Source organism: Biomphalaria glabrata, chromosome 11 (assembly GCF_947242115.1).
Source record: "Biomphalaria glabrata chromosome 11, xgBioGlab47.1, whole genome shotgun sequence".
Taxonomy (NCBI): domain Eukaryota; kingdom Metazoa; phylum Mollusca; class Gastropoda; family Planorbidae; genus Biomphalaria; species Biomphalaria glabrata.
Window position 1 is genome coordinate 18,689,675 of NC_074721.1, and position 25,335 is coordinate 18,715,009.

Below are 25,335 nucleotides of genomic sequence, written 5' to 3' on the forward strand. Positions count from 1 at the left end.
ATGGCCTATCTTAATGATTTGCCCAGCTCACTCCGGTGTCGCAAACTGCTATATGCTGACGATATTGTCCTCTGGTCAACCGGGAAGAAAGCTGACCAACTTCAGGCAGCATTACAAGCCGACCTCCAAACCATCTCCTCGTATTGTTCAAAATGGCAGATTCAGATAAACGTTGCCAAAACGACCTGGAGCCTGTTCAGCCTGGGAATCGACATTCTTGGGGCCCCATTCGAGCTCCAACTCGGTGGGCTGCGACTCCAACGTGAAAACACGCCAAAATATCTAGGAGTCACACTAGATAGGAAGCTCTCAATGCACTTGCACATCCAGGATGTTGAACGAAAGGCCTCGGAGAAGTTGGGGTTACTCAGAAAGCTAGCCAGTACCAAGTGGGGCGCCCGAGCTGACACGCTCCGCACACTGTATACAGGGGCTGTCAGGTCCCAAATTGAGTACAGCCTGCCCGTGCAGGTGTACGCAAGCAAGACAGCCCTCGAATCACTCGACCGTGTACAGGCCCAGGCTCTCCGATTCATTTGCGGCACCTATAGAACGAGCCCAACTTCCGCTGCAGAAATTATGTCCAACGTGGCTCCTCTCAGCCTGAGGAGAGAGCGCGCCGTGCTAACTGCCCTGGAACGCTACAAAAGGGGCGAACCAGGGCTCCCGACCCACACTTTAGTCAGTCATTGGAGAGAAAAACATAGGATTAAACGGACCTCATTTATGCACTGCGCTACAAATTTGAGTGCACAAGCTGGCCTCTCCACTGACCGGGTCCCAATTAGACGGATAAGCACGTGCCCGCCCTGGAGGAGACAGCCCATCCCTCCCATAAATTTCACTATACACGGGTTGGAGGGGGCCACAAAAAGACACACACACCCGGACCTACTTCGAAAAATGGCATTGGAAACACTAAAGACCTACCCGGCCGATGCCATATACTGTTACACAGACGGGTCGGTCATGAAGGACCCCGTAAGAGCTGGGTATGGGGCCTATATCTGTTACCCAGACCTGGACCCTGAAAAGCTATCAGGCACATGCGGCCTCGCCGCATGTAGCTTTGATGCTGAATTAACGGCGATTACGAATACCCTAAAACACGTGCTCCAAAAACTGCGCGAAAAGATAACCGTTGCGACTACCGTTGTAATGGTTACCGATTCCCAGTCCTGCCTCCAAGCCATGGCTGGCTTCGGGGGAAAGTCCAAATTGGTGGAAGAGGCATTAGGCGCCGCAAATAACATCCGCCTGCTTATTGGAGCTGTCATCGTTATGCAGTGGGTGCCCTCGCACTGCGGCGTGAGGGGCAATGCCGTGGCTGATGCTCTAGCACGAGAAGGAGCGCTGGCCGTGCCCGCTTTCGAATCGCCAAGTACGTTCCAACAGGCTACGACAGTAATACGAGAGTGGGTACATGAAAAGTGGTTGAAATCCTGGGATGACTCCAACACTGCCAGGGGAGTCTGGCAGCACATGCGCCGCCCAAATCGAGAGGACCCGTGGTGGAGGCTAAAAAGGTCGGAACAAACAACAATAGCGCAGTGGCGTACGGGACACTGCCCCATAGGTGCGTACTTCGCCCGGTTCCGGCCAAATTTTGATGCCCGTTGCCGACACTGTGGGGAATCAGAAGAGACGGTGGCGCACGTCTTGCAAGAGTGTCCGCAGCTCCGCGAGCTGCGGGAGGACGTATCTAGTGGTTTACTAAATTTGTATGGAAGCTACGAGGCACTACGCCAAACAGCAGAGTTCCTTACCAGGGCACTACGGGAGACCTAGGTCTCCCTGCCTTGTCACCAATTGGAGTTCATCTCAGGTAAATTGACAGTAGGGAGTGGGAAATCTGTTTTAAGTTATAAAATGGTTTAATTTAATAATTTATACACCTTGAATTAGCGCGGATCCTTTGAAAGTGCGGGGCCCACTGCGGTCGCATAGGTTGCAGTGGACTAAGACCGGCCATGCTACGCCGCCGGTCGACTGGTAAATAATATTTCGTGACTGCATTCAACACTTTACAAGGAGCCGCAGTCAAAGAGCCGCATGCGACCACCCTGGTAAAACGAAGCCTTAGCACACCACCGCCCTTCCCCTTTTCTTGAGATTTTGGGCTAGGAGGATATAATCATTTCTGAAGTAGGCCATAACGTCTGAAAACGTACACAAATGATTTTTTTTTTTTTTTTTTGGGTGGGGGGGGGGGGGGTCAATTAGGTTACGTCTGACGCCACTAAGTGTGTTCGAAGCCATTTGAAAGTTCCCTATAATGGACACGTTAGTAAACCTAAATCATTGAGATTAAACAGAACTATTCTCACCCAAGTACCCATATTAAAAGACAAGTCGTGCCACATGTAAACACGAAGAAAACAAAATAACAAAAAAGACTTATTTTAAACAGCAGTGGCTAGAGTTAACATTATCACATCGGACAACCTTCGTCGCTAACAGGATCTTGTATATTGTTCACTAATTTGGTCACCAGCATGTTACCACCACAACTTTTGGTCAAGCCTAAAATAGAAGTAAGTAAGCTAGTCTTCGAATGTACAGTAAGAATTAGAATTAAGTCTCAAGTTTTACTGATAATTGAATGCCCAGATTGTGCATCATTAGTTGTGGGACATGCACAGATAAGTAAACCATTAGTTTCTAATGGGATTTTTTTTTCTTTGATCGGGTGGATAGTTGCATGTTTTAAAAGTTATTGGTCGTGCGGTCACTTTACTTTGTCATTCACTCTTGCTTGTGGTCACTTAACTTTGCCATTCACTCTTGCTTGTGGTCACTTAACTTTGCCATTCACTCTTGTTTGTGGTCACTTAACTTTGTCATTCACTCTTGCTTGTATTCACTTAACTTTGTCATTCACTCTTGCTTGTATTCACTTAACTTTGCCATTCACTCTTGCTTGTATTCACTTAACTTTGCCATTCACTCTTGCTTGTGGTCACTTAACTTTGTCATTCACTCTTGCTTGTGGTCACTTAACTTTGTCATTCACTCTTGCTTGTGGTCACTTAACTTTGTCATTCACTCTTGCTTGTATTCACTTAACTTTGCCATTCACTCTTGCTTGTATTCACTTAACTTTGTCATTCACTCTTGCCTGTGGTCACTTAACTTTGTAATTCACTCTTGCTTGTGGTCACTTAACTTTGTCATTCACTCTTGCTTGTATTCACTTAACTTTGTCATTCACTCTTGCTTGTGGTCACTTAACTTTGTCATTCACTCTTGCTTGTATTCACTTAACTTTGCCATTCACTCTTGCTTGTGGTCACTTAACTTTGTCATTCACTCTTCCTTGTGGTCACTTTACTTTGTCATTCACTCTTGCTTGTATTCACTTAACTTTGTCATTCACTCTTGCTTGTGGTCACTTAATATTTGATTTCTCTTGCTTCTGTTCTTTTGTTACTACATATAAATTGTTGTAGACCATTAAAAATAAGAATGAATTAATAGATAGTAGACATTAAAGGTCATCATTTTATTACTTAAAAAAACAACAACTGTTATTCAATGGATACTAGCTTATATACATCTAGAATCTAGAAGGAAATGAGAAGGCTGACATACTCGCCAAGTGAGGGAGAACAAACTCACAGTTAAACTCTGCACTCTATCCAGAAGAAATGAAGAAACTAATAGTAAATAAAATAAATGAGAAATGGACAAACTCTCATCCAAATCACAAGAAAGAGGATGCTTTTTATAATCTATCCCGACAAGATCAAAGTCTAATCTTTCGACTCAGGACCGGACACAACAGAATGCGACAACATATGTAGGCTACCGGAAGCTCAAAATTGGAACCAGTGAAATCTGCCCATGTAGAGTATCACCAGAGAATGCCGACCACGTCCTCCAAAACTGCTCTCTTTACCAAGAGGCCCGCATAAGACACTGGCCCCAAAACACCCCAATAGAAAGAAAACTATATGGAGAGCTCCCTGCTTAGGAAACCACTGCGCAGTTCATCTCATGTATTGGTCTAGTCCTCTGAACGCTCCAACATAAAAATGAGAACAAAGAAGGATAACCTGACATCCTTTTCGGTACTTTTCACATAACATCCACAACAAACAATGATGTCATTTAAACATATCAGGAATGGGTACTTTATTTACTCTTGGCTGTGTGGCTATCTTAAGTTGGTTTGCGTTTTTCAGACTGTAGGGCTGACAAAGGGGGCGCGAAGTTATTTGTTTCAGGGGACTAAATCCGTTTATGTGCAATATTTATTTCATGTTTGAAAAAGTAAACCTGACCGTATTATCAAGGGTTCAAAAATGAAATGAGACGTTGTTTTAGTGGACCTTTTCAAATGTATATAGGCCCAACGTTTTTGTGAGACACTTCTGCAATAAGATCGACTGAAATATATAGAACAGCATTTTATATTTGACTTGTTTCTATAGTGAGTTGTACTTTGTTCTTTCTACATTGAACTTGAAAGTTTCGTAACTCCAGTTAATAAAAGCTACATTCAAGTTTGTTTCAAAAGAAATGTTGCTGCAAGTTTTATTCCTGTTGAGCATTTAGAGATGAATATGTCTACTTGGGGTTTAGTTGTAGCTGTTTAGAGCTAGTCACCAACAACCAACCATCCAACAATCAACTCATAGACAACGTGCCAGCAATCGCAACACCATTCACGCTGCAAACTTCTCCACCAAAGGGAATGTGTTGATTAGAAGTTCTTCAAAAATGTCCGCATTTTGTTGTTGATTTTCGGGCAGTACGTTTGTTTGTAGTAAAGAATATAAATAGTGCATGGGTTGTTTTTTTTTAATTATTTTTTATATTGGCCGAACTATTTCATTAGTAATAGCGGTAGTTATAGAGCACGAATGTAAAACTATTCTTACAGAAATAAACATTAGTGACAAAAAAGTTATGAAAGCTTATATCAACTGTCTGGTAAAAAGTTGTTACACATTATTTCTCCCACAACCAATCTCCGAGCAAGTTGAAATTTTGCACATTTATTAGTAAAAAAAAAATAATTTAATTAACCTTTGGTAATTAATTTTGTGTTTGGTATCGAACAAGGGAAAGAAATCGTTCTTGACAGATGAGGTGCTATAAGTTTAATTAGCCCCCTTGAGGAGGAGCCCTGGAGTTGCAATTCAAGTCGTACCGACTTTTGTTTATGCCTTTACAAAACGATCACGTAACATGTCCATTTATTTCCCCAAATAGGCCCAGACAGGGATAGAATCATAGCGTAAGGAGAAAACTACAAGCATGAAATCGCGCGAAACAAAAATAATTGGTTAGCATATTTCTAATTGCAGATTTATTATTGTTAGTCTAGATCTATTATAAATTTAATTATTATTATTATAGCTTTTATATAGCGCTATTTTCATGCTTATAGGATGCTCAGAGCGCTTTGGTCCAATCTCATTTGTGGACCAGTGGGGGTGAGGGGGTATCTAGGAGTTGGTTTTCCGTGCTGCCAGCGGTTCTCAACCTTTTTAGTACTGCGACCCCTTTTTTCAGTTGGTCACTATGCGGCGACCCCCAACCGTAAAATATTGTATTTTTTTTGTTTTTTTTTTTTGGAGGGGGGGGGGTGTAATCTATAACATCGAAATCAAAATGTAAATAGCTGATATGAATTTCCAAAGTTGTATGTTTAATACAGAAACACAAAATATTTTTGCTAATAGATAAATTGCAAATAAATGAGGTTGTATCTTTATGACTTGGTTACTTTTCAACTGCGTATTCACTATATTCTTGATTTTATAATTATGTGACAATTTGGAAAATATGACAGAACATGGTAAAAAACTCCAGCAATTAAGTCATACATTGCTACAAAAGTTTTAGACAATTTGTTAAAAAAAGCCACAACGTCATTTCCATGGTTGAGCTTGTTTCTGTTTGACCAGATCAGGAATTCGAGGGCTTGCAAGGTCAGAACAAATGTCATCTTCTGCATCAAATATACCTACTTCTGAATTTAACAAGTTAAAAGTCCTGTTTCACAAAGATTTGGTGCTAGAAATGTAAACTGTTGCTGTAGTTCACTTCATCGTTAAAGAGCGCTTCAACCTGCAATTTGGTTTTCATATTAGAAACGAAAAATATCGTTTTCGAACTGTACCTCGGCTAACTTGACCTCAGCTAAATAGAAACATTTTTGGAGTCATCAAATTCATTACAACGCTTTGAAAACAATCGAATGTTTGTTTGAAACACTCGAATTCACAAAATTCAAAGGGCTAACATCGTTTTCTTGTGGAAATGACTAATATTCGTAGATGAATTAAATAGTAAGCTCGATGACTTTTGGGTGACTCATTCTGTACCAAAAGTTGAACATCTTAACCAACAACCAAGTATACTTTGACCAGCATCTTTGCAGAAACTACTAATACTAATATTTTTTTCCAGAAATGAGTAAATTTTGTCCAATACATCAAGTGCTGTAGTTGACGTTTCAACAGATTTACAAAGAAAGAAGTCGTCTTTAAAAGAGCCGTCATTTCTATACCCTGGCTTTCTTGTCATCTTGACAACTTTACTACTGTATGTCCTTGTAGGCCAAGCTTTAACGATTCAAGTGAAACAATGTTCTAAGAAATCGTCCATCTATTTTCTTTTCTTAACGTTCTTTTAATCCAGGTCCATGTTCACGATTTGTTTCATAATGAAAATATTTCCTTCAACAACATGATGGCGTATTACTAATTATAAACGGACGTGCTTCTCGTAAATTTTCACCCTATAAATAATTGAACTAATATCTATATATTGCAATAGTTATGCTGTGACGTTAAAATGTTTGAACTGATTTAGATTCAGTTGTTTCTCAACATTCTCGAATTACAATTAGAATTTGTTTAAAAAGTAAATAACTTTTAAAAATATGTGTTTAAAAATGTCGTGTTTTCTAGAAGAAAAAGATATTTTTCTGATAGTCTTAGGCGACCCCTGGTAAATCGCCAATCGACCCCCAAGGGGGTCGCGTCCCACAGGTTGAGAACCCCTGCTTTAGGCGCTCAGTAAACGCAACTCTGCCCGAGTCGGGTGTCGAACCCCGAGCCCCCTTTTAGGTAGCCAAGACAAGCCAAGAAATAAATGTATATATATTTTTTGTTAAGCCAGCCAAGTGGAAGAATGAGTCAAGACAGGCTAGATGTTTGCCTTCTTGATTTTTAAAGTTGCAAGAAGAATATTTTTGTTTGTTTGTTCAGACATCGCGATTTCGTATGAATATTCGAACTCATTCTTGTTGCCAACATTGCGGTAAAAAACAACAACAAAAAAAACAAAAAACTACTAGAGTATAGGTCTACCTAGAGTGGACTAAACTACACACTTAGCGATTGCGACTCGGCGGTTAGGGCATCAAAACTACTAAGACTACTTTCTGGACACTTTACCTCACTGATTTTTTTCAATCATTCTAGGCGCCAAAATTTTATTTCACAATAGTTCCAAATATGAATGTTTCTTTTAATAAATAATTAGGGCATAACATAATAGCTTTTTTTCAGCTATATTAAATTACTGACTGGCCAAATTTTCAATGTTAAATTGTCAAAATATACAAGGCCTATCTCCTATCTCGGATTATCGCGCACGAATCTCAATTAAAAAAAATGGTGTATGGGGGGCATGGGGAGGGGTGTTAACGAATATTTGAATGGAAAAAGCGAATTTAAAGAAAAGTATTATTATTAAAAAAAAATTTAAGCTAAATAAAATATGCCTTTCTTCAAGATCTAGCTAATACTAGATCTATAGATTAATACAATGGTAAAAGAGATAATTGAAATCTCGTTCACATCCGAGACTTTGAATTTACATAAATTATTAGCCTCGTTCTGAAACTTCCTTTCTCTTGCCGGGGTTGACGAGTAGTCCACGCTTCTTTCAAGACCTTCACTAAATACAATAATGCCAGTAAGTTATCTTTGTTTGACGATTTCGATTCCTATTTAATTATTTTAGTTAACGTAATGGTTTTATCATTTATTACTAGTGGTCTAAACTCAATGAATATTATTAAACCATATTTAAAATGTAAAACCAGCAGAGAACCTCGTTTAGACGTTTATGATCGATTTTCAGGTATCCAGCCATTTTGTAATTTTACCGGCCAGCCAGAACTTGAGTACTTTTTGAGTACTTGACAGAGTCGTTCTGGGTTAATAAAAAAATCAACTAAAATACGATGTTTTTCTTAGATTTAGATTTTGAATTGAGATTTTGTTTCACTGTCCTAAGGCAGGCTAAGTGATTTATTTTGAAATTTCAACATGTACAACGGCGACGCTACTATTCTAGGCTAGGCAGCTTCTAACTAAGCTTTCAGCACATTCAAGACATGTCACATGCCGACATGGTGCTAGATTTTTATCCTGGCAGAACCTGCAAATTAATGCCATTGGACTGACTGTTCCCAAAGTGGTTTGAGTGATACTTTGAAAGCTGCATCAAAAAAGAGGGAGGACTGCTATTTCATTTATTAAATAGAAAAACAAGAGGGAATTAAAACTGAACTCATGATCAGGAAAGCATAGACTTTAAATAGGCCGTTCAGTCCGCCTGAAAAATCTTCCGTATTTTTTTTGTCCCACTTCGCCGCGAAACGAGGTTAGGGTATCCCATTTTCTTTTTAAAAGCCTCTTGTAAATATAAGTCGTATATAGTCATGTGATACACCGTTGTACGCAGAAATGGATGACGTTTCCATTACTGTTTGAAATATTAAGATAGCTTAAGTGTGTACGAAACTGTTGCAGGTTGAAGTTTTCTCTTTGTAATATCTTCGTATTCTGTTGACCCTTAAGAAAATTTCAAACATCGTTTTAAAGCTCATCACTTGCCGATTCTATGTGTGTAATTAGTTTTTTTGTAAGTATTGACAATTCCAGCGGCTTTTGATTGAAAGTAATTTTTTATTTTGGTCCAATCAAATCACTCGCGCAGCCCTTTTTTTTTTCCCTACGCGTCATTCGCGATGTCAAAAGTAGGTCACGTGACTGGGCCCAGCCAATCACCTTGTGCTTACCGGCTGTATAAATGGGTCAAATGAATGAATGCCATGTCAGATGAACGTATTTTCTCACTTAAAATATTATTTCATAATGTTAATTAAAAGTTAAATAACATTAAAAAATCACAGGAATATTAATTTTAATGTATCTTAAAATATATATTTAAAAGCTAAATAATAATTAGATCTATATAGATTAAAAAAATAATTCAAAGTGACAATGTAAGACAAGACAACCAAAAGTGGGACAAACAAATAAGTAAAATACAAAGGCAAAGAAGAGGTCAAAATAATTAACTAAAAAATTTATAACTTTTGAACTAATTATCTGATTTTCAAAATTCTTTTTGTGTCATTTATATCTCAAAATTATCCATCTAGCTATAGTGGTTTCATTGCATATAAGTAAATAACTATTTTATCACTGAACTCCCTACTTTAAAAAGAAAAGTATCATTATATCTAGATCTAAATTATTCTAAATCTATCATACCAAGGATCAGAATGCGCAACTGGGTTGAGCATTATTTTTTAAAGACTAGCAAATTAAGAAGATAGCAAGATTGATTTTTTTCAAATGGTTTAAGTTTAATTCCAAAGCTTTTTCTATCTTAAAGCTGCAAACCCTTTTTTTTAAATTACCTTTTAGATGCATAGCAAGCATTGGATAACCAGCACCTCATAACAGCAAGATTATTGGTTTAGACTAGGCTAGGCGCCACATGCAATATTTGCCCTTTACTTAAGATTAAAAACTTGAAAATTATCTCAATAAAAGAAGCTGCTAAATCAAACAACTCACTGCATTTTTATCAATGCATCTTTATTTTGATGGTTATTACAGAAATAACTGGTAGATCTAGATTCTAGATTTGTACTGTACAAAATCCATTTTCATATATGAACAGGTTTAGTCTTTTCCTATGCACCTAGCAACAGTTTCTAACTCAAAATACAATGCTGAATTCAACAATAGGATTAGTATGATTGTTGTATCTTTTTAACTTCTCTTTTAAAAAAAAGTATTTTTCTTTAATATAAAGTGTGCCAGCAGAATTTAATAAAATATACACATTTCTTGTGATCAATTACTGTACCGGTACCAAACATTTTATAGGAAACAGTACACAAAAGGAAAAAATTGGTACAGTGGCTTCAAAAGTAAAGCAGAATGAGTGCTGAAATAAATATAGCATGCTAAAAATCAGTTTGTCAGATAAAATATACCAGGCCAAAAGTTGGAACTGGTTGTTGGGCTATATGAAATGCATGCCAATGGAAAGCAGCTATTACTTTACTTAGATTATTACATGCTACACAGAAATGTTAACATTTTCTAAAAATTTTATTTCAGTATCAAGGTGGTGGAGGATATGGTGGTGGTGGCGGTGGCAGTTATGGAGGAGGTGGTGGTGGGGGTGGAGGACGTTATGGTGGTGGAGGTGGTGGTGGAAGAGGTGGTCGTGGGGGTGGAAGAGGAGGTGGTGGTGGTGGAGGAAGATACAATGACGACGGTGACACAGATCCCAATGCTGAACAGTTCAGAAAATTGTTTGTTGGAGGACTTAGCTATGAGACAAATGAAGATGGCCTTCGTTCCCATTTTGAAACATGGGGTGAAATTGTTGATTGTGTTGTCATGAGAGATCCTAATACCAAAAGGTTAGTTTTTTGTACTTTGAAATCTTAAACAACAAAGTTTTCTAGTTATATTTATTTATATTGGTACATTATTTGATATATTTCAATTCATTTCTTCAGGTCCAGGGGTTTTGGATTTATTACTTACAAAGATTCTGCAATGATAGATGAAGCCCAGTCCCACAGACCTCATAAAATAGACAACAGAGAAGTAGAAACAAAGCGTGCAATGCCCAGGGATGTAAGTAAAAGAAAACATTTCACCAAAAAAAAAATTTAACCCTTATATTAGGGATCTAACCTTTCCTTTAAGCACTATTTTCTTTATTTATTCTCAGAGTAATAGATTAGTACTGGGATTAACATCATATTTTTTTTTTTAAATAGATCCTTAAACTTAAACATTTCAATATCACATTTATTATAGTTAGAACATTCTGCTTACCTCTTTATTTGATCATTTATCAATATTAGAGCTAGCATGATTTTATGTTCTTTCATTACTATCATACACCTACTCAATAACGATATTCAGTTGACATAATGAAATTTTCGTATCAAAGATCCAATTGACTAAACATTAGATACATAGTTTCATGAAAATCTAATTCCATTCCAATATTACTAAATAAACACGTGAAATGTTGAAATAGCCTCGCTATTAAGATTAAAATTTGTAGAGGTTAAAATTAAAATTCCAATGCTATGTTGAATACATACAAATTAACTGAAAATTGGTAACTGACTAAAATTTGCTTTTCAGGCTGCAGGAAGCAGCAACCATCAATCAGTAAAAAAAATGTTTATTGGTGGAATGAAAGATGATACAACAGAAGAGCACATAAGAGAAGTCTTCACTCCATTTGGTGCCATAGAATCAGTTGACATAGTGACAGACAAAAACACAGGCAAAGTCAGGGGCTTTGCTTTTGTCACATTTGAAGATTATGATTCAGTTGACAAAGCTGTTTGTAAGTAATTTATATTTATCACTTCATTTAGTAAGCTCACTTTTGACATTTTTGTATCATCAAAATTTTTAAGTGCCTAAGTTCAAAGCAGTGATGTTATAAATATTTGCTATCTGAAACAGTGATGGAAAAAATCTACCACCTAGATCTCTGAGCTTTGCTAATATAGCTTTGAAATAGTTTTGAAGTGTGCTTTCAAGTTTACTTATATATATATATATTTTTTGTTTTAACATTTTAGTAAAAAAGAGACATGATCTGAATGGTAGAAAAGTTGAAGTTAAGAAAGCAGTATCAAAAGACCAAATGGAAGGTTAGTGATTGCATTGTTTAAAATTTAAGAACTTTTAAAATGAAAGATAAATGCTTGCTTTGTTACTAACTATAATGACAATTTTCAGGAGGCTCCAGAGGTGGTGGTATGGCAGGTGGACGTGGAAGAGGAAGAGGGGACAGTTTTGGTGGTGGTTATGCTGCTAATGGAGGTAATTATTTTATTAAATTTCATTATGGCAAAATCCTTTGTGTTGTTCAGTCTAGTACATGAACATGACTTTGATATGATAATTACACAGTGTGCTTGTGGGATTATTTTTTTTGACATTTTTGTCATCTTAAGTTTGAAATATTATTAAGTGTAGCTTTAGTTTATTTTGACCCATTTTTTAAACTTAAAAAAAAACTTTTTTTTTCAATGCAGGTGGTGGTGGATATGGAGGGGGTTATGGAGGTCAGGGCTGGGGAGGCTCAGGTGGTGGATATGGAGATTACAGTAAGTTTTTCAGCTACTGTGTATAATCATATATTGATTGATCTATTTTAAGTTTTTCTAGTTAAGTCTGCAAATATTTTCTTCTCTAATCCTAATACTTTTATTTTCACAGATAGCAATTGGGGTGGTGGCGGCGGCGGCTTTGGTTCCAACTATGGTGGAGATTATGGTGGTGGCCCAATGAAAGGGGGCGGCTACTCAGCTCGTGGACAAGGCCCATATGGAGGTAAACTTAGTATTTTTGAATACTTAATATTTGTAGGTAATATAATTTAAAATGCCTCTGAACTTTTAAAGGTAAAAAATTTGATTTGGAAGTTTAGATGATGCATTTTTTTTTATTTCCTTTTTTTGTGACTTGGCAAATTTTCTCTTCCTAAAAAATTCTTAGATAAAGATACAAACATTTTGTCGGCAGGTGGCTATGGACAAGGCGGTGGTGGTTATGGAGGCGGTGGTGGCGGTTACCGACGTTAAAGGTTTTGTAGCACTTGTTAATAAAAGAAAGGTAAGTTTTTCGCAAAAGTAGACTTTCTTGCAATTCTAATAAATTTTATTTTGCTTGAAAACAATCATGTGCTTCCAGAAATCTTTCCTTGTACATTCTTGCTGGCTATAAATTGGCTTAGAAAGTCTAATTTTGTGATAGGTAGTATTAAATTATTGGTTGCGAATAGACCTTAGTCTTTTGAAAGACGAGCATTTTGTCTTTTATATTGAAACGTCCCATATAAGAGTGCTTGGTTGTGACTTTGTCCAATGTTGGTGAATAATGTTGATTGGAGAAGGATCATACAAGCTTCCCAATTAATGAATGCCTGGGTGTCACTACTGAACTTTTTGCCCTGGTAATGTATATCATTTGTCCATTTTTTTTTTTTTTTGGGCGTCAAATCATTCTTGATAGTACATTTCAGGTTTCATAATTTCTATTCCTTTTCCTTACTTCAATTATAGGCAGGCAAACAGGTTGTAAGCAGATTAAGGAAACTAGAAAGTGGAAGATTTAGCAGGCAGGCAGTTCAGACTTCAGGCTTAGATAGGGTTTTTGACATCAGCCTAGGCAAATCCTATTCTCAAAGCCTTCCAATCATCAGTTTCAACTTTAGGTTTCCTAGCAACCTTAGCGAGCAGTCTACTGTTAGGAGTCAGATCAGGTAGCCGCGTTAATTCAGTGTAGTCTTATTGCTCTTATTTTTCAATGTCTACTGAGTGTTATTTTTTTTTTTTTTTTTTTTTATAAAATGTTCTTACTATTATGAGATAATGTAGATACAAGTCAAGGAAGACACATTTAAGTAAATAGGGCTCTTAATTTATTTGGAGACAAATACAGGGTTTAGAGGGGTTCACAAGATTAGTTTACATAGCTAGAATGAAAATTGTTCCTATTAGACATTAAACTGTGCCTGCCTTGATATTAGATTAGCCAGTGTATTGTTAGATGTTATGCCTGCGTTATTATTAAAATATTGTAAGACAAAAGCCTGCATTAAGATTTTTAAGTTTTGCTTTTATATTCCATCAGTATATTTATCATTGTCATTAATCATTCAACCATGTCATTCTTTCAGTCATTTCATATCATTTGGGGATTCTGGGCTGGGATATTCATTCATCTCAAAATTTGTCACCACTGTATTTTTATGTTGTCTGTCTTGTGTTTTTTTAATGCATAAATGTTTGTGGAATAAAATGTTTTTACCTTGACAAAATGTTTTGTTTATTTCATATGAGCATTGTGATTTATATATATATTTTAGATCAAGCTTAAGAATAAATAAAATTTTACTAAGTTGTCTACATTAAATTTGGACTGCTGGACATCAGCTTTCCAAAACAATTACAATAATAGGAATTTTTTTGTTTACAACTACAGGTACTCAATAAAACACCTTTAACTCAATCATTTGGACCTTATTGAAATTGATAAAACATTTACTAGGAATGCTAATGTAGGTTATCTTGGCATTCCTGCTGTCTTGTGAGAAAACAATTTTCTACTAGATCTTAATTCCAAACCAATTTTAATAGTTTGATAAGATAATTTTTGGAATTAAAGCCTTTTATGTCTCTGGATTCATGCTAAAAAGGGTGCAGTAATGGTTTTGTGGTGATTGTAATACCATATTAAAAACCGCTGGATTATGCTGCAAGAGACTTAATCAGTACAGGTTCATTTATGTACAAAAAAGTTAACTTGCCCCTTTTATTCAATAGGGAAGATGATGCAAGTAGCTTTGTTAAACAAAATCCTCCCCCCCCCCCTTTTTTTTTTTTTCATTAGTAAAACCGTTTTTTTTTTTCTTCTTGGTCTGCAAACCAAAACATCTAGCTACCGGTTAATGTCTTAGTGAAATCTATTATCTATATCACTATTCTTTATCCCACAAGTTATAACAAATCTTAGAACACGTTGACTAATGAATTATATAGTGGCACAAATTTACATATACACCTTGAAAAATAGTAAGGGTATTTCTTTATAGTGGATAAATGATTAGGCTACAGGTATTGTACAATAAAGGAATAATCATGTGCCACTTAAGTTTTTACTGTAATTTTTAACCAAAAAGTTGATTTACTTTGTCATTTGGTAATAGTTATGCGCTCAGATGAATGTCTTATCTGGAATATAATGCTTCAAGTTATTAAATAAAGGATTAAACAAAAACACCAGTACAAGTTTATTTATAAATCAAGTATTTATTTATAGCTTCACTTATAAATTCTAGTTTATTAACATTGTGTAATAAAGCAGCAGCAATTTTTTTTTTTTTGAAAGCCACTTGTATTGGTACTGGTAGGGAAAACATGAATGCACAGAAATGACAAAAATAAATTAGGTACCGGTAAAATGCAACCCACTCTTCCAAAATAATTTGAATTCATTACCATATCATGCTTCTGTCATAATTTATTGATCCTTGCAAGTTAAATAAATAGCATAAACAATAAATACTCTATAAAGAAAATGTTTGCAAATTTGAACAGAACATGAGGTAATCTGTAAATTGAGAACACCAACTTTCTCAATAGTAAATGTTGAAGTGTGAGATGACAATTGGGGAGATGAGACAACTTGCTATCATCTGACGTTGTATGCTTTCTTGGCAATTTCTGCATCATCGTTGAGTAATCTTCCTCTTTCAGTGTAAGATCTAAGAAAGGACCTGGAGTAAAGAAGTATCCCCAGCCCCCACTTCCATGTCATGAAACACCAAACACATGTCAAGTAATAATCTGTTCCATATATGACTAGACCTAGATGGAAATATAATGAATGTATTAGAAAATAACTAAATTATTACATTTTCACAACCTTACTATTTTAACTGTGAATAGACCTTGTTTTTAATAATTTAAATAAAATTGAGCTCTTGTGGTATGAAGGGGGGTAACCTTTTAGGGATTACTGGCACTGCCTAAAGTGGATTATCACTGAAAAATAACAACAGAAATATCAAAAACATTTGTTGATAGTCTATTACATTTTCTATTGGAGTTCTCATGTGGTCAGAAATATTTTTTTTACCCCATTTTTGTTAAGCTTATTTATTTGGATCTTCTGTTCCTCCTGTACTTATTAAATGTTGTTAAAATCCAAATAAATGAGTAAAAGTAAAGTTTCCCTTTCAGACCTTGTGACAGATGATGTAAAGATCATCTATTTCTGTGGCCTACTGAGGGTGTTGTGGCCATCACAATGACCAACTGCCTTTACTTTTCCCCCAGCTTAGGTCAGGTACCCATTTGAGCTGGGTGGACTGAGAGATGCATAACGATCCTGAAATTAAAAATTCCAGGATTTGAACCCACAACCCCTAGTTTAGAAACCAAATGCTTTACCGCGCCTCCAAATAAATTAGTACCATACTGGTAACTTCTAAGATTCCAAATTACCGGTACTTAAAAAGTCCCTAACCCAATTTTAAGTCATGCAACACTAGCTAAATGAATGTTTGAGTTAAAAAAATGGACTTATTAAATATTTATTAACCGGTACCATTATTGAAAGCATTCTACTTTTTTTATATTTTTTTTTTTACTACACATGGGTTATAGTTCAATAAACAAGGGAAGGGAACCACTAGAAATATAGTGAACAGAATTGTTGCACATACTGATACTGGTACAAAAAGGTTGAGGATGGAGTCATGGATATAGGAAACACTTTTGAACAAAATGAAGAAAAACATGAAAAAAGGTACCGGGAGTGCAGAGTGGCACAAGCTCATTAGGCAAGCATCTTTTTTTTTTTTTTTTAAAGACATTGCTACTTCTTAATAATTGTACATGTACATTATTTTAGTCATTATCAAGTGGGACAATTTAATGCTGGTGATTGTCAGCATAATGGACCTCATTCACCAATCGTAAACAAACAACATTTAGCCACGTGGTGCTCTTATCTCTTCTATATAATTTACGATCTCGTTTAATTCATGATGGTAGTCACGGGACAGCTTTTTTCATTGTTTTATCAATAAGATCACGTGACTAAATATTGTTTGTTTATGATTGGTGAATGAGGTCCATTATGGTCTGATTTTTTAATATGTGTGTACCAGTATTTGCCTTATTATTTTTAAACTTGAAAATAAACTGAAGTACCTGAATATACATTTCTATAGAGTGATGTGTTTTCTTTCTTACAAAAAAAAAACATCTTTGTAATTAATCAAAGCTGAATGAAATTCAGTCACTTTTCCATAAATATCTAATGGATTTACAGAAACAATGTAGCTTTTTCAATGAATCCTATTTTAAAAACGGGCTAGATTTTCAGCTTTATTTAAACTATTACCTAAAATCTAATCTCTTTGTATCTTACCATCTTGCTTAGTTATTCCCAACACTAGGTATGCCACAAGGCCGCAAACTCCAGCTAATTGTATAAAACAACCCAGCAACATAAATGACTTCAAACACATGGGATTTGAATCCCACGCTCTCTTGTGGTAGGCTATTGTTACACCTAAAGCGATGGCTGCTGCCAAACCTGTCAGTTGATAAATTAAATTAAATTCTAAAAAATTAATATAAACACAAAAGGGTTGCAAAAACCTAAATTTAATTTTTTAACTTTTAAATAAAGTAGAAATTTAAACAAAAATAGTTCTATATTAGAAAGGATAAAGCTTGTACTTGAAAAGGTTACAGCAGGTAATAAAAGTTAATTAATAAAGTAAATTCCTTGTAGATTTATTGCTCCCCCTCCCCCAGTATCTTATTATGAAATATGTAGAAGATACATTAAGTCAAGGAAAATCCATTTCAATAAATAAGGCACTTGATAAAAGCCATTTATTTTTTTAAAGACTTGATTGAAATAAGAAGAAAAACTTTTTTGACATCTTACACTAAGAATATAATGGTACCCAGTAATTAAGTATTTGAATTGTTCTTAAAAGTGTATTTGTCACAACACCACAATACAGGTTTTTAATTACACAATTTGATTACAAAAGTGCTTTGAAAAGAGTATTACTAATACCAGGTACATGTAAATTCTAATTAGATCATACAACCAGTAAAGTTGCAGTAAGAAAAAGAAACAAGCAAAATATTTTTAAAATCCTTTTAAAAAAACAAAGCTTATCTGAGAGGAAGAACTCCACACTTAATATATATCAATAATGTATACATTATTTTGCTTATTGGATATAAACAAAATAATTAATTGGTTAGGGCATAACATGGCCTAAATTGTGCAGATGTGCCAAAAAACAAACAAATATCTAATTGGTTAAATTTGTAATTGATTCATATTTTGATAGGTACTGGTATAATAAATAATTGCTTCAAGTTTCAACTTATTTGTATTTCTCCCACACCCATTCTCAGATTATCTAAGGGGATAAAACATGACATATTTAACAATATCAGCAAATACTGAAGGATTAATTTCCCTTATAGGTATCAAACAAAATAATTGATTACCAGTAATTAGGCCTAATTGATTATTTGGTTAATTTTTTTTTTTATTCATATATTGTGTATGCCAATGAATTATTGTACAAAGTTTTAACTTGATCTGAGAATGGGTGTGGAAGAAATAATAAGTACAAACTTTTACCAGAGACAGAGTCGATAATAAACTTTGTAAAAAAAACAAAAACCTGCAGCGAACACTTAATTATGTTGCTTTAGCTAGCTTTTTTTGTATTCTTGTATTCCTAGTGAACTATTAACAGACAGACAACAATTTTAAGAATACAAAAATAAGTTTTTGCCATTTACAATAAACATGACAACAATTTTAAGAATACAAAAATAAGTTTTTGCCATTTACAATAAACATTGTCATAAGTGAACATCAAAGATTTAAAGAACAAGTTTAAGTGGAAAACACACTCCAATCAAAGTGAGTTGACAATGTATGTTATATTTTTCTTTACAAATTTCGGATGTTCCTTCAGATTTGAAGATTATTACATCCTAGCCCAAAATCCAGCAGGATGGAGCAGGCAAAGTTTGAGCCTAGGACCATCACACGACAGTCTAGAGTGCATATTGCACAAGGCCAGGCAGCCTGTAATAAAAAATAATTCTGATTGCACTTGCATGTAATAAATTTTATTTACAATAGATTTATTTTTTTTGTTGAATTCACAAATATACATATTTCTTGCAGAGCTATCTCCCTCTGGGAGACCTTTGCTTAAAATTTCTGAGTGGGCAGGGAATAAAAGGGTTAAACAATTTCAATAATTAAGTACCTACTTAATCATATATACATAACAAATGTTTGTTCTTACTATTATAAACATTCTCTTGTGGTGTCTCCATTTCCCATTTCACCTTTTTTCAATAAAAAAAAAAAAGCATATGAAGCCTATCTGCAACAGACGGGTGTTTACAAATCATGTGAAAATGTAAACAAAGTTTTATCATTACAACTGGGCTGCTCAACAGATACCATGAATGTACAAATAAATAGTACCATAGTACACAAAGGATAGGCTATATTTAAAAAATATCAATCATATAAAGTCTCAAAACACTAATAAAAAAAAAGATGAAAAGCTGCCTGATCTGGAAACCAGTGGTCATGTGAAGCCTCCAACATAAAATGAGAACACAGAAGTAGAAGCAATATAAACAGACTAAAACTTGCAAGTGAAAGCCAAAGAGATTTTTATTATTAAAAAAGAAAAACAAATGTACCGGTACCAATGTTTGAAAAAGTGCACCGTTTCATGGCCATATCATTTTAACACCTTTCTTTTTAATTGCAAGACAATTTATTTAAGACACAGGAGAACATTAGCAGGGTGAAGGAAATAAATCAACGTGTACACTTATACCCATCGTGAATTGTAGTTTGTTTTTACATACTTTAGTCTGGAGTTTGGACAAATGTGAAGACTATAGAGACTTTCTAGTAGGTATTAGTAAAGTAAACACACAACTATGAATTTTGTATAAACACTTTAATATATATATATATATATATATATATATATATATATATATATATATATATATGCCTATATCTTGTTATAAAGAATGTTCAATGTGAATAACATTTGTTCATGTCATTTCATTTTCCGGCTTCCTTAATATCTGACATCACTTATCCGTTCAACACAAAGTAGGCCCGATAGGTAACTACGCCGTTTGCACTACATTAACACATATTGCATTCCAACCGTAACATCCTTGTTTTAAAAATAAAATGAAAGAAACTAGGCTAGCGTTCGCTAGATCTATTTCTAAACAACTTACATTTGTTTATAGCATTAGATTACGTCACTTATTTTCTCAAAATGAAATTTTATAAATTAAATAGATAAATAGAATAATTGGACATAATTATAAGGGCCCCTATTGATAATTTTGACGTCACATAATTTTGCACGGACTTGTGAGGCCTACATAATAAATATAGATCTAGAAATAGAATATTGAATATTCTAGATCTAACTCTAGATTAGTCTAGATTCAAACAAAACAAAAATTAAAAAAAAAACAATTAATCATCGTGACAATTAATGTTACATAGGCATACATAGTAATAGGTATAGAACTAGCATTCTAGATCTATAGTAGGGGGGGGGGGGGGAGAGGGACTAGTTCAAATAACCACCATAAATTCTAAAATATTCATATTGTAGGCTATATAGATCTATATCTAGCTTACCAGACACAAGTGCCCATAATCCAGTATTGTAGTTTTTATAATGAGTGCTAAATACTATGAACACGGAAACGCCTACAAATATTCCGATGCTGCTAAATATTATTCTCAATTTTAGCGGCCATCCAGTTATCCTTCCGACTGGTTCATCCATGACTGTGGTGCAGTGTAGCCTCTCTGAGTGTGGTCACAGACTCGAGGATAAAACAAAAGTCCTGACCTGATCTAACCTATCCTACACAACTAACAGTGCACACTTGAGTGATTTGACCTACATTTGCGATGCTATATAGGGCCAATGCTGCCAAAGTAACCAATTTTTAACACGCCTATTTTTATCTTTTGTGCATTAGATGCTTAGACTATCTAGAGCTACACTTATTCGATAATGTAGCCTAACACACAAATGGCTACACATGGTCCATATTTCTTTTGTATATATATATATATATATATATATATATATTGGATATTTTTAATATACTAAAAACTGAGTGGGATACCTGAGTCGAGACGTAGCAGGGGTCACCCTCGAAATAAGAAGAATTGATAAACCTGAAAATGGGAGTATAATGGCGAAGTGGAGCATGAGTTCAAGACAATAGAGCTTAGTAGAAGTGTGTATTAGGGGCGTACCTTCATGTGTGTTGTCTAGTCATCCTTTGGCATTAATCGTGTCATTAAATATCACCAATCTTACCTGACTTCCTTCGTAGAATTGCCTCCCTTAAATTTACAACACTAGTTTGAACCTCCTTCAGTCTCAATGGATTTTAATGTTTCTCACAGGCTACTTTTGATATCCATCTCTGAAACGAAATCCTAAATAGAAAAGTAGCACTGTAGCGTATTATCAAATTGTTACAACGATTGCAAACGATTTCACATTTTCTCTGATGTGTAAGATTATGTTTTGCGGCGAAGTTTGATGTTCTTCTAAAAGAATGAACATTGAATTGTTCCTTGGACATAAAGAGCATATTCGTGCAAGCCAGACTAGTTAGGAATACATCCCATTATCACTACCCGCTTAAGAGAAGAACTAATAAAAAGATTAGCGAGCACAGGTATAATTTTAGTAAAAGCACATGAAGAATACCACTGACGACTTTCAAACACAATAGAATCTGTGAATAGAACTTTCAAATTTTACAAAGATAATATACTTGCTATTATAAGGCTACTACAGGATTTCAGTGTAATTGAAGCTTAAGCCCGCTTTGTATCGCCTATTCATTTAAAAAAAACAACAACAACATTAGACGTTTTCTATTCACTTAGTTCTTGACACTTTAAATCTGGCAATGTATGGCTTTTGACAAGCGTATCTCACACACTCGCCTGTCTGTCTGCACACTTATTCATAATTGAAGACAAATTATTTAATCATTTAGTGGTAGTTAATTTTGTTTTGTATAGTAAAAGGATTTAAACCTGTTAGTATTGAAATATATGGCAGTGATCTTGGGGTTCTTCCAATTAAATATGCTCTTTGTTTTTTTTATTGTTTTTTTTAAAGTATTTTTAAAATATTTTTTCTTCTTTAGTTCTTGCCTTGATTTCCACCCCCCCCCCCTTTTTTTTTTACCGAATGTATTTTTATTATGACAATCTATACGTAGTCTTGAGAACGAAGTAGAAGAAGAAAAATATACGTAGTCTTAAAAACATTTAAAGTTGGCACCATTGATTCATACATCAGATCTATTGTTATTATTTTATCTCATACAGAGGCCTAGAAAGCGTAGTAGGCCGACATGCTTCACGGCTTTAATCTTGCTCGTGTTGCATGACTTGATCGTCCTTCCAACTTAACTGTTTTTTTTTTTGTTTTTAAAGGGGATAGTTATAAAATATAAATTGGCCTTAGGCATAGATCTACATGTCACTGTCACACTACACAGACTGAACATTTAAGAATAGGACGTGACAAGAAACACGTAATCCCCGACGTCCTAGGCGGGGATCAAAATTTAATTTCAAGATGTTAATTCTATTATGTGTAACTACATTTCTGAAACCAGTTACAAGTAAAACTTAGATCTTCCGTTTAATACAAAGTTTCACACACAAGACATGTGAGAAAAAACAACAACAAAGTAATGACAGCTCTAACTTTGGCTCACTTGCCTATACAACGATCAGCGGTGTTCAGAAGAATAAACTTATCAAGGTATAGATCTAACTGTTATCTTTCTCTTTGTTAAGATTGCGTAATACATTTTCTAATTGACTGAAAAGGTTATGCACCGTTCAATGAAGGATTAAGAGCATTGATCTGAAATCAGTAGGCCTAAACTCATTGGCCTTAATTCACCTCACTTATTGAGTGTGTGTATCTAAGTGTGGTGTGTTTTCTGAGTGCGTGTGATCTCGAGAGAAAAATGTTAAGTGATCTGGACTTTTTGAGATACATACAAACTTGAAGGTTTTATGACTTTTTATCTTTTCATATTTAACAGTAAAAAGTTCCCCTTACAAACCTTGCGATCTATGGGGCAGATGATGTAAAGATCCACGTGATCAAGATACATTCTAGATAGTGATGCTGTAGATAAATATAATCTTTTTTTAGCTTTGAAACTATTGAATGTTTTCCGCATTTATATGAACACTTTTTTTTGCCTTCAGTTTTTTTTGTTTCTGTTCGGTATTTTCTTTTCTGAGGAAAACTTTTTTGCAACATTTTCTCCTTGACCACTTTAGTATTTATGCTACTAGGAAACTGTTTCACTTGGCTTGCTTTTACAAAGATTATATCAGCTCACTCTGTTTGTCTGGTAAAAAGTGTTTACACGTTATTTCTCCCACGGATCAAGCTGAAAATTCACACAATTATTCATTGACATAGACAAGACATGAATCCATAAAAAAAGTAACCAATAAAACAATTAATAACTGGTAATTCATTATTTTGCTAATAACTACAAGGGAAACTAAAACTTCAGTATTCACAGTTGGGTTTAGATAATTGTTCACGCTATTTCTCCCTCACGCATTTTCCGATCAAGTTGATAATTTAAACTAATAATTATAGTACCCAACAAAACATGAATCAATAAACAAAAATGTTCAATTAGTCAATTAATTATTGGTAGTTTAATTATTTTGTTTGGTATCAAATAAAGGAAATAACTTAAACATTATTGATAGATATAGTTTTAAGGACGGAGTTCTTCCCCTTTAGATAAGCTTTTTTTTTTAAAAGGATTGTTAGGCTTGTTTACGAGTCTGATGAGCTTTGTGGCCGTTTTGGGTGAGGAAAGTTAAAAAAAAAAAAAAAAGAAAAAAAACTCCTCATTAAGCCCGTTGGTACTACTAGCATAGAATGCCCTAGCAGACTAATACAGGGACACCTCGAATCTCTTCTCGATAGAGACAATGTCAATCATAGAGAAGCAACGTAATAACCAACAAAATAATACAAAGTAATATTAAATATTAAGTAATATTAAGCAATATTATTTTTTTTTTGTAAAACAAAGCTTATATAAAGAGAAGAACAAAAAAAAAAAAACACTGCAATATATCTCAATACTGCAGGAATAGCTACCCTTTTCTATATAAAACAAAATTATCTAATTACCGCTAATTGATGAACTAATTGGCTTTTTTTTTCAATTGATTCATTTATTGTCTTCGACTTTGAATAATTGAGCGAAATTTCAAGTTCCAAGAATGGGAAGTTGGAGAAAACACGAGTAAAAGAATCCTCCCAGATAGACAGACGGACGGAATGAGCGCTTTGTGATATAACAGCAAACGACTGAAGCCCTATTATATTCAATTTTGTTTTAAAAATTTTAAGTTCTAAATATTGCTTATTTAGAAACAACAACAACATAAAAGCGAATATTTCATTATTGGTATTTTGGCGGGAAGGTCAACGCGCTGTTTTTCCCACCTTGTTATCGGTTAAGTATCTCCGCCCAGCTTTGATTCTATATCTTCAGTTTACTTTACTCAGAAACATGACCTACATATTGAAGAGTTCATCTATAAGTCATTGACAGTTTTAGTGGCTCTTTGATTCTATTGGGCGCTACTATCACTTACCCCTGGTATTGATAAAATCAGTAATGCCCAACCTAATTCGACCCGCGGGCCATTTTCATTTCCAACACTCGTCTCGCGGGCCACATGACCGAAAAGTTACACAAACTAAATGAAATTGTTTTGAAACTAGAAACCTGTGGATTTAATACTTAATTAATAGACTATTTGACAATGATATTATTTTAACGATTCAAAGAATAGCTTCATTTCCCTACTTAAAATTTGAGCAACAGTGTAGGTAGCTTTACCAATGACTCATTTTGTGGCCTCTTTTTTGGATCCTCCAATCTCTAACCTAGTTTAAGACTCTTCAAATCGCAACTCTAACTAAGAATTCCGACAGTTATTTAATGATGACATTTTATGTTGTTGTTTTATTATATGTTGGCTTATTACCATGTTCAACAAAAAAGTCAAGATATGTTCACTTTTCCTGGTAGATTGTACATTCAGAGACCCATTTCATAAACACACAAATGTTAAAGGTTATGGTGCCAATTCATCAGAGAAAAAGTGAGGGTCCAAAAGTATGTAAAGATACATTTTTTTAACCCTTTTTTTTGTTTGTTTGGAAGGGAGATTTCTACACTTTGTGCCGGCGGGCCGGATTTAACCACGTCGCGGTCCGGATCTGGCCCATGGGCCGTATTTTGGGCATCACTGGATCAGATCAATTAGCTTTATTATAGGCTTGCAATTCAATATTCTATAGCACGTTAGT

The 25,335-nt window shown here is 34.8% G+C and overlaps 2 protein-coding genes and 1 non-coding gene across 8 annotated transcripts; 2 read left to right on the forward strand and 1 right to left on the reverse strand.

Moving 5' to 3' along the window:
• Nucleotides 1-7,812: 7,812 nt before the first annotated feature.
• Nucleotides 7,813-17,044, forward strand: LOC106058974 (heterogeneous nuclear ribonucleoprotein A1-like). 6 transcript variants are annotated; one of them, XM_013216496.2, is made up of 10 exons: nucleotides 7,813-7,935; nucleotides 10,386-10,693; nucleotides 10,793-10,913; nucleotides 11,436-11,643; nucleotides 11,885-11,956; nucleotides 12,045-12,128; nucleotides 12,344-12,415; nucleotides 12,528-12,641; nucleotides 12,807-12,923; nucleotides 16,481-17,044. In XM_013216496.2, exons 1-9 carry the CDS (start codon nucleotides 7,930-7,932, stop codon nucleotides 12,890-12,892), a joined length of 1,071 nt encoding a protein of 356 aa, XP_013071950.1. In that variant the 5' UTR covers nucleotides 7,813-7,929; the 3' UTR covers nucleotides 12,893-12,923; nucleotides 16,481-17,044. The 6 variants fall into 6 exon arrangements, with proteins under 6 accessions (XP_013071950.1, XP_055859875.1, XP_013071949.1 ...); XM_056003900.1 differs by having other exon boundaries at nucleotides 7,815-7,935; nucleotides 12,834-12,923; XM_013216495.2 differs by lacking the exon at nucleotides 16,481-17,044 and adding an exon at nucleotides 13,373-13,651 and having other exon boundaries at nucleotides 7,815-7,935.
• LOC129921864 (small nucleolar RNA SNORD24) lies at nucleotides 11,729-11,801 on the forward strand. The gene has a single exon (XR_008773850.1). It is a non-coding gene; the product is annotated as a small nucleolar RNA SNORD24 (small nucleolar RNA).
• On the reverse strand, nucleotides 13,631-20,830 carry LOC106058975 (heme transporter hrg1-A-like). Its single transcript, XM_013216500.2, has 3 exons — nucleotides 20,562-20,830; nucleotides 17,250-17,417; nucleotides 13,631-15,679 (listed from the first exon to the last, which is right to left on the reverse strand). The coding sequence occupies exons 1-3, from the start codon at nucleotides 20,710-20,712 to the stop codon at nucleotides 15,504-15,506; spliced, it is 495 nt and encodes a 164-aa protein (XP_013071954.1). The 5' UTR covers nucleotides 20,713-20,830; the 3' UTR covers nucleotides 13,631-15,503.
• Nucleotides 20,831-25,335: the final 4,505 nt, after the last annotated feature.

Excerpts from the sequence above, each read along its gene's own strand:
- LOC106058974 (XM_013216496.2), top strand. Across the intron at positions 12,416-12,527 it reads TGGTGGATATGGAGATTACA|ATAGCAATTGGGGTGGTGGC; the intron begins GTAAGTTTTTCA and ends TTATTTTCACAG. Across the intron at positions 12,642-12,806 it reads TGGACAAGGCCCATATGGAG|ATAAAGATACAAACATTTTG; the intron begins GTAAACTTAGTA and ends AAAAATTCTTAG.
- LOC106058975 (XM_013216500.2), bottom strand. The coding sequence starts at position 20,712 with ATGGATGAACCAGTCGGAAGGATAACTGGATGGCCGCTAAAATTGAGA. Across the intron at positions 17,418-20,561 it reads ATTATGGGCACTTGTGTCTG|GTTTGGCAGCAGCCATCGCT; the intron begins GTAAGCTAGATA and ends ATCAACTGACAG. Across the intron at positions 15,680-17,249 it reads GGGAATAACTAAGCAAGATG|GTCTAGTCATATATGGAACA; the intron begins GTAAGATACAAA and ends ATTTCCATCTAG.